Consider the following 9,891-nt stretch of genomic DNA (forward strand, 5'->3'; position numbering starts at 1 on the left):
CACCATATCATATCTCCAAGTACTGATCCACGCTCTAAGCTCATCCGCTTTGTTCACAACACTCCTTGCATTAAAATAGACACACCTCAAACCATCGGTCTGAGAGCGTCCCTTCTCTATCACCTGCCTATCCTCCCTCTCGCGCTGTCTCCAAATTTTCTCTATTTGTGAGCCAACCTCCCTTTCCGCCATCAATTCATTTCAGTTCCCACCCACTCCCAGCAATTCTAGTTTAAATTCTCCCCGATCGCCTTAGCAAACCTGGATATCGGTTTCCCTGGCATTCAAGTGCAACCCGTCCTTTTTGTGCAGGTCACAGCTGCTCCAAAGGAGGTGCCAGTAATCCAGAAATCTGAATCCCTGCCTCCTGCTCCAATCCCTCAGCCACGCATTCATCCTCCACCTCATTCTATTCCTGTACTCACTGTCGCGTGGCACAGGCAGTAATCCCGAGATTACTACCTTTGCCGGTCCTGCTTCTCAACTTCCTTCCTAACTCCCTGTACTCTGTTTTCAGGACCTCTTCCCTTTTCCTACCTATGTCACAGGTACCAATATGTACCACGACCTCTGGCTGTTCTCCCTCACACTGCAGGATATCTTGGACGTGTTCTGAAACATCCCGGACCCTGGCACCTGGGAGGCAAACGACCATCCGCGTTTCTTTCCTGCGTCCACAGAATCGTCTGTCTGGCCCTCAAACGACAGAGTCACCTATCACTACTGTCTTCCTCTTCCTTTCCCTGCCCTTCTGAGCCACAGGGCCACTGTTGCCTCCACCAGGTAGGCTGTCCCCACCCCTCTCCAGCAGTACTTGAACAGGGGTACTTATCGTCAAGGGGAATAGCCACAGGGGTACTCTCTAGTACCTGCTTCTTGCCCTTCCCTCTCCTGACTGTGACCCACTTCTTCAGTCTCCCGTGGCCCCGGTGTGACCACCTGCCTGTAACTCCTCTCTATCACCTCCTCGCTCTCCCTGACCAGACGAAGGTCATCGAGCTGCGTCTCCAGTTCCCTAACTCGGTCCCTAAGGAGCTGCAGCTGGACACACCGGGTGCAGATGTTGCCGTCCAGGAGGCTGGGAGTCTCCAGGATCTCCCACATCTGACACCGAGCACAGAAAACCAGCCTCACACACATACTCTCTGTCTGTATTGTAAACAGATAACCTACCTCGCCTCGACCCTTTATCGCCGAAGCCCCGTTGAGCCAAAGCCTTCCTACTCTGTCTCCCGCTCCTCTGACGCTCGCTCTGTAAATCTGTCTTCCTTTTAAACTCTTCTCGCTCTTCTCACTGGCCAACTTGCGCAGTCGTACTGAAGAAAAAAATCAGTAATTGTGTTACTGATAAACACTGGGGATTTGTACCGTATCCTGTCTCTCTGTGTCCTTCACCCTCACTCTCTCTCATCTCCAGGCTGTGGAGAGTCGGTCTCACAGATTCTGGTGCCGAGGATCTCGCCTCCGCTCTCAGTACAAACCCATCACTGACGGAGCTGGGCCTGAGTTATAATAAACTGGGGGATTCAGGAGTGAAACTGGTGTCTGCGGCTCTGAGGAACCCGGAGTGTAAAATACAGAGACTGTGGTAAGTACCAGACTGTGGGAGATTGTGTTTTCAGTCACTGGGTGTCTGACACTGAACATTAATGTGATCAGTAATTGTGTTACTGATAAACACTGGGGATTTGTACCGTCTCCTGTCTCTCTGTCTCCTTCACCCTCACTCTCTCTCATCTCCAGGCTGAGGGATGTCGGTCTCACAGATTCTGGTGCCGAGGATCTCGCCTCCGCTCTCAGTACAAAACCATCACTGACGGAGCTGGACCTAAGTTATAATAAACTGGGAGATTCAGGAGTGAAACTGGTGTCTGCGGCTCTGAGGAACCCGGAGTGTAAAATACAGAAACTGGGGTAAGTACCAGACTGTGGGAGATTGTGTTTACAGTCACTGGGTGTCTGACCCTGAACATTAATGTGATCACTAATTATGTTACTGATAAACACTGGGGATTTGTGCCGTCTCCTGTCTCTCTGTGCCCTTCACCCTCACTCTCTCTCATCTCCAGGCTGGAGAATGTCGGTCTCACAGATTCTGGTGTCGAGGATCTCGTCTCCGCTCTCAGTACAAACCCATCACTGACGGGGCTGGACCTGATATCAAACTCGCTGACAGACTAGCCTTATAATCTTCCAGATTCATATCATTACCCAGTTTTTGAACCTTTTGGAAACTCTGCTTTTCTTCTTCACTAGATTTACAACGGCCTTTGTGCACCAGGGATCTTGTACCCTCCCATCCTTTCCATGTCTCATTGGAACGTATGTACTCAGAACCCCACACAAATATCCCTTGAACATTTTCTACATTTCTTTGGTCTGTTTCCCTGAGGACATCAATTTCCAATTTATGCTTACAAATTCCAGCCTGATAGGCTCATAGTTCTCCTTACTCCAATTAAAGGTTTCCCTAACTTGCCTGTTCCTCTCCCTCTCCAATGCTGTGGTAAAAGAGATAGAATTGTGATCACTATCTCCAAAATGCTCTCCCACTGAGAGACCTGACACCTGGCCAGGTTCATTTCCCAATACCGGATCAAGTGCAGCCTCTCCTCTCGTAGGCTTATCTACATATTGTGTCAGGAAACCTTCCTGAACACACCTAAAAAACTCCACCCCGTCAAAACCCCTCACTCTAGGGAGATGCCAATCAATATTTGGGAAATTAAAATCTCCCACTTCAACAAGTCTGTTATTGTTCTCCTTTCCAGAATCTGTCTCCCTATCTGCTCCTCGATGTCCCTGTTACTGTTGGGTGGTCTGTATAAAACACCCAGTCGAGTTATTGACCCCTTCCTGTTCCTAACCTCCACCCACAGAGACTGCAGACAATCCCTCCTTGACTTCCTCCTTTTCCGCAGCCGTGACACTATCTCTGATCAACAGTGCCATGCCCCCACCTCTGTGGCCTCCCTCCCTGTCCTTTCTGAAACATCTAAAGCTGGGCACTCGAAATAAACATTCCTGTCCCTGCACCATCCAAGTCTCTGTAATGGCCACCACATCATATCTCCAAGTACTGATCCACGCTCTAAGCTCATCCGCTTTGTTCACAACACTCCTTGCATTAAAATAGACACACCTCAAACCATCGGTCTGAGAGCGTCCCTTCTCTATCACCTGCCTATCCTCCCTCTCGCGCTGTCTCCAAATTTTCTCTATTTGTGAGCCAACCTCCCTTTCCGCCATCACTTCATTTCAGTTCCCACCCCCTCCCAGCAATTCTAGATTAAATTCTCCCCAATAGCCTTAGCAAACCTTTCCACCAGGATATCGGTTTCCCTGGCGTTCAAGTGCAACCCGTCCTTTTTGTGCAGGTCACAGCTGCTCCAAAGGAGGTCCCAGTGATCCAGAAATCTGAATCCCTGCCTCCTGCTCCAATCCCTCAGCCACGCATTCATCCTCCACCTCATTCTATTCCTGTACTCACTGTCGCGTGGCACAGGCAGTAATCCCGAGATTACTACCTTTGCCGGTCCTGCTTCTCAACTTCCTTCCTAATTCCCTGTACTCTGTTTTCAGGACCTCTTCCCTTTTCCTACCTATGTCACTGGTACCAATATGTACCACGACCTCTGGCTGTTCTCCCTCCCACCGCAGGATATCTTGGACGTGTTCTGAAACATCCCGGACCCTGGCACCTGGGAGGCAAACGACCATCCGCGTTTCTTTCCTGCGTCCACAGAATCGTCTGTCTGGCCCTCAAACGACAGAGTCACCTATCACTACTGTCTTCCTCTTCCTTTCCCCGTCCTTCTGAGCCAGAGGGCCACTGTTGCCTCCACCAGGTAGGCTGTCCCCACCCCTCTCCAGCAGTAATTGAACAGGGGTACTTATTGTCAAGGGGAATAGCCACAGGGGTACTCTCTAGTACCTGCCTCTTGTCCTTCCCTCTCCTGACTGTGACCCACTTCTTCAGTCTCCCGTGGCCCCGGTGTGACCACCTGCCTGTAACTCCTCTCTATCACCTCCTCGCTCTCCCTGACCAGACGAAGGTCATCGAGCTGCATCTCCAGTTCCCTAACTCGGTCCCTAAGGAGCTGCAGCTCGACACACCGGGTGCAGATGTTGCCGTCCAGGAGGCTGGGAGTCTCCAGGATCTCCCATATCTGACACCGAGCACAGAAAACCAGCCTCACACACATACTCTCTGTCTGTATTGTAAACAGATAACCTACCTTGCCTCGACCCTTTATCGCCGAAGCCCCGTTGAGCCAAAGCCTTCCGACTCTGTCTCCCGCTCCTCTGACGCTCGCTCTGTAAATCTGTCTTCCTTTTAAACTCTTCTCGCTGTTCTCACTGGCCGACTTGCGCAGTCGTGCTGAAGAAAAAAAATCAGTAATTGTGTTACTGATAAACACTGGGGATTTGTACCGTCTCCTGTCTCTCTGTGTCCTTCACCCTCACTCTCTCTCATCTCCAGGCTGAACCGTGTCGGTCTCACAGATTCTGGTGCCGAGGATCTCGCCTCCGCTCTCAGTACAAAACCATCACTGACGGAGCTGGACCTGAGTTATAATAAACTGGGAGATTCAGGAGTGAAACTGGTGTCTGCGGCTCTGAGCAACCCGGAGTGTAAAATACAGAAACTGTGGTAAGTACCAGATTGTGGGAGATTGTGTTTACAGTCACTGGGTGTCTGACACTGAACATTAATGTGATCAGTAATTGTGTTGCTGATAAACGCTGGGGATTTGTACCGTCTCCTGTCTCTCTGTGTCCTTCACCCTCACTCTCTCTCATCTCCAGGCTGACCCGTGTCGGTCTCACAGATTCTGGTGCCGAGGATCTCGTCTCCGCTCTCAGTACAAACCCATCACTGATGGAGCTGGACCTGAGATCAAACTCTCTGACAGACGGATCTGTCCCCGCTCTCCGCCGCCTCATACTGACCCTCCCGAGTCTGGAGCGGATCGAGTGAGTGTTTGTGTTAATGTTCAATGTGATAAAATATCAGCAGATCCGCGTGTTTTCTGGTGATATTTGTCTGTGAGTGTTGTTGAAACATTAACCCCGGTCCCCTGTTACTGACACTGTTGTGTAATCTGTTTATTTCATCTTTATTCTCCCATCTGTTTCAGGCTGGTGGGGAATCGGTTCAGTGAGACCGGCATGAAGGAACTGAGATCTCTACAGGAACTCAGACCCGGACTGAATGTGTGGATCCTGTGAACATCTGAATGTGTGAACATCCCCGCCCGCGGGATGGGGACATTTGGCCGACTCCCCGCCCTCCCCTTTAACTCCCGCCCTTACCTTTAACGGCCGCGCGCCGAGGGCTGATTCCCAACGGTTTTAACGGAACCGGCTCGGGCCTCGCGCTGTGTGCGTCGCTCGCAGCGGTCCCGCAGTGACGTGTTTCCGCCTGCTGTCCGGCGGGGCAGCTTCCGCCGGATGTGCGTGTGCGAGACTCTCCACGTGACACCCCGGGGAATGACCCGGACAGGAAGAGCCCGGGGTCCGGGGCTCAGTCAGGGACACCGGTGTCCCGGGGTGGGGGGGAATGATCCCGGGGGGAGAATCCTTTTGCTCCCTTTGCTGAGGACGATGCATTCGGCAGCCTGGCCGATATAATGATGTTAAATGGACAAATCCCTCGGCAGTGACCCTGGATCTGCAGCGACCCTGAAGTGTGATTTTATAATCATCGGTTCCCCGATGCAGAGTGACGGTGAGAAACGGGACTGATTATTCAACCGGTCACTCCTTGTCTCCACTCAGTTAATTGTGTGTGACTGTGAGCAGATTATTTATTCCCGCCCGTCAGCAGCTCACACATTGTTTCATTGATATTTCTCATAAAAAATCAATAAACCGCTGTATCTTCCTGACTTGTGTCGGACTCGAGTTTTATTTGAGGTTTCTGTTGCCCTCCACACCCTGTGCACTGCAACAGTGTGTCGGAGCTCCTCACACTGACACAGTAGCGTCTCAGCTCCAGGCTGAGGGAGGTCGGACAAGCAGAGACTAGCAGCCCAGGATCTCATCTCCACCAGATAGATAGATAAATAGATAGATACTTTATTCATCCCCATGGGGAAATTCAACATTTTTTCCAATGTCCCATACACTTATTTTAGCAAAACTAATTACATAAAAATACTTAACAGTAAACATATGATATGCATCTAAAATCACCCTCTCAAAAAGCATTAATAAATAGCTTTTAAAAAGTTCTTAAGTGGTTTACTTAATACATTGAGTCCTAATCCCGGCACTTTAACATATCTTACTCCTGGCGGTTGAATTGTAAAGCCGAATGGCTTTGGGGAGTATTGATCTCTTCATCCTGTCTGAGGAGCATTGCATCGATAGCAACCTGTCGCTGAAACTGCTTCTCTGTCTCTGGATGGTGCTATGTAGAGGATGTTCAGGCTTTTCCATGATTGACCGTAGCCTACTCAGCGCCCTTCGCTCTGCTACCGATGTGATACTCTCCAGTTCTGTGCCCACGACAGAGCCCGCCTTCCTTACCAGCTTATTAAGACGTGAGGCGACCCTCTTCTTAATGCTGCCTCCCCAACACGCCACCACAAAGAAGAGGGCGCTCTCCACAACTGACCTATAGTACATCTTCAGCATCTCACTACAAACATTGAATGACGCCAACCTTCTAAGGAAGTACAGTCGACTCTGTGCCCTCCTGCACAAGGCATCTGTGTTGGCAGTCCAGTCTAGCTTCTCGTCTAACTGCACTCCCAGATACTTGTAGGTCTTAACCTGCTCCACACATTCTCCATTAATGATCACTGGCTCCATATGAGGCCTAGGTCTCCTAAAGTCACCACCATCTCCTTGGTCTTGGTGATATTGAGACGCAGGTAGTTTGAGTTGCACCATATCACAAAGTCCTGTATCAGTTTCCTATACTCTTCCTCCTGTCCATTCCTGACACACCCCACGATGGCCGTGTCATCAGCGAACTTCTGCACATGGCAGGACTCCGAGTTATATTGGAAGTCTGATGTGTACAGGGTGAACAGGACCGGAGAGAGCACGGTCCCCTGCGGCGCTCCTGTGCTGCTGAGCACCGTGTCAGACCTACAGTCTCCCAACCGCACATACTGAGGTCTATCTGTCAAGTAGTCCATGTTAATGGGTTTCACGGCCTCACATCAGACCTCCCCGCTCCGGACCTGCTTCAATACTCACCGAAAGGAAAATCTTGGTATCGCCCCGCAGAGAATGATCCGTCCCCGGCTCCCCGCCCCAAGGGGCGAGGGTGAGGACCCCCTCCCGATCCCGCTTCAACAAAGAACGAAAAACAACACCGCTCTTCCCGGACTGAGCATGCGCGATGTCGTCAGCGCGTCACCGAGTAAGTGGGCGGGGCCTTGGAACGAAGCTGCAGATCCATGGCTGCCCTGTGCTTTCAACCCCAGTGTTACCCCCCCCCCCACTCCGCCATCCCCAACTCAATTTGACAGAATTAGAGAAAATGTATCAATTTTGATTCCTTTCAATGAGGCTGGTGACATGACTTCTATTATTCTTTATGTAAATAAGTGCCATTGGGCATCACCCCTGAATGGACTTGTTCCACCATCCACGTGTTAAGATTCTTCCATCTGAGTAGCTCACCCACCTCTTCCATTGTCAAACACATCACCCTGAAAGTCTTCTGTATACAAAGGAATCAATGTTCCACTCTACGAAACTAGTCCTTGGAATGTAACAGTTGGTCCAGATGTGATCTGATTCAAACAGATTATCATTTTGTTTGCTCAATCCTCTTAACCTTCTGTTACTGAAATCTAACTTGCTTACTCTGTTTCATAGTTTTGACAAAAGATATGGACATTAACTCCGATTCTCCTTGCAACACGGAAAATGCTAGAGGAATTCAGTGGGTCAATTAACATCATAGAGGGAAACAGACAGTCGATGCTTCAGGTCGAGACCCTTCAGCCTTTAAATTTCTGCAGCACTAAGGATGCTTTACAGAATACCTTTCTAGGCAAAATTAATGTTTATCTGGATAGTCAGCTTACCCTGTGATTTCCTCATCTCCTTTGTAGCTAAAGCACGACTCCCACGCTGAATGCTGCTTACATCAGTGGTCACATTGTTAACCCTCAGCTCTTGCCCCAGCGACTTCCGACCATAAGCGTTTTCACCAAGTCCTCCATTGACATTGTCTCTGCCTGTAAAGAAAATCACATTGTTCAGATAAGAAAAAAAAGCAGCAACCTTCTTTATACTGATTCTTGCCATTAAAATTATAATTGTGCAAAATTGAGATGTACAATACAGCACTCGAAAATTATTCAATTGAACATTAACCTTATGGCTTGTAAATCAATCCCACTACCATTCTGGGAGAGAAAAGTATATCTGCACACATTGGAGTATGTTTTTTCCCTAAGAAAGGGAAGGGATACTCATTGCTGGCACCAGGAACTGTTGACTATCTGTAAAACTGCTTTCTGAAAGGAACTATCCTTAACAAAGAAGCTTCAGCTATAAACAATTTAAAAAAAAAAATACCAGATTTTTAATTCTTCTTTCAGGCCTTCAAGCAAATATTGTTACCTCTTGAATTGAAAGTATTGGAACATAGATCAATACAGCACAGTACAGGCCGCAATGTTACACAATCCTTTTAACCCAATCCAAGATCAATCTAACCCTTCTTTCTCACATAGCACTCCAGTTTTCTTTTATCCATGTGCCTATGCACATGAATGTCTTAAATGTCCTGAATGTATCAGCCTCCATCATCATCCTCAGCAGTGAGTTCTGTGCACTGAGCACCGTGTTAAATTAAAAAAGGCGCTGGCTGTCCATTATCTATGCCCTTTATCTTACACACCTATCAAATTGCATTTCATCCTCCTTCGCCCCATACAGAAAAGCCTTAGCTCACCAAACCTTTCCTCATTAGACATGCTCTAATCCAGGCAGCATCCTGGTAAATCTCCTCTGCATCCTCCCTTAAGGCTTCCACATCCTTCTAATGATAAGGTGACGGGTCTGAACACAATACTCCAAGTGAAGTCTAAATAGTTTTACAGAGCTGCAGCGTCACGGCTCTTGAACTCAAATCACCCGGCTGATGAAGGCCAACACACCATATGCCTCCTTATTAACCTCATCAACTTGTGTGGCAACTTGAAGGGATCTATAGATGCGTACCACAAGATCCTTCTTTCCTCTACGCTGTCAAGGATCCTGGTAATACAGATTCAACTTTGTATCACTTCACACTTGGCAAGGATGAATTCCAGCTTCAATTCCACCTGCCATCTCTCAGCCCATCTGTACATCCTATCAGTGCCCATTGTACTTTATGACGAGCTTCTACACCATCTACAACATTATCAACCCTTGTTATCAAACTTACTAACCCACCCTTCAACTTTGACATTCAAGTTGTTTATAAAGATTACAAAAGAGCTGGGGTCCCTGAATAGATTGCTGTGGAAGGCCTCTAGTCACAGACCTCCAGGCAGAATACACTCCGTGTATTACCATCCTCTGTCTTCCATGGGCAAGCTAATTCTGCATACATGCAAAGCTTCCCTGGATCCCATGCCTACTGATTTTCTGACCTAACATTGGAAAGCTTATTGAATGCCTTACTGAAATCCATATGCACAATTACTGCCCCATCTTCAGTTTGTAACTTCCACAAAGCAGTAAATCAAGCTCGTGATTTCCAACCTGCTTCACTCAAAACTATGCTGATTATCCCTAATCAGCCTGTCCTCCTCCAAATGCTCACAAATCCTGTCTCTAAGAATCCTCCCCCCATTAGTTTGCCCAGTACTGACGCAAGTCTCACTGGTCTGCAATTCCCAGGGTAATCCTTATTACCTTTCCTGAAGAAAA

General features: G+C 48.5%; 1 protein-coding gene across 1 annotated transcript in view; it reads left to right on the forward strand.

The window, feature by feature from the left end:
- LOC140721622 (NACHT, LRR and PYD domains-containing protein 3-like) overlaps positions 1-4,658 on the forward strand; it is a 1,017,925-nt gene extending 1,013,267 nt beyond the window's left edge. Inside the window, exons 11-12 of the mRNA XM_073036433.1 lie at positions 1,744-1,914; positions 4,484-4,658. Of these exons, the coding sequence (XP_072892534.1) occupies positions 1,744-1,914; positions 4,484-4,658 (346 nt within the window). The remainder of the gene's footprint in view (positions 1-1,743; positions 1,915-4,483) is intronic.
- The last annotated feature ends 5,233 nt before the right edge of the window (positions 4,659-9,891 follow it).

Source organism: Hemitrygon akajei, unplaced genomic scaffold, assembly GCF_048418815.1.
Source record: "Hemitrygon akajei unplaced genomic scaffold, sHemAka1.3 Scf000058, whole genome shotgun sequence".
In the NCBI taxonomy this organism is placed as follows: domain Eukaryota; kingdom Metazoa; phylum Chordata; class Chondrichthyes; order Myliobatiformes; family Dasyatidae; genus Hemitrygon; species Hemitrygon akajei.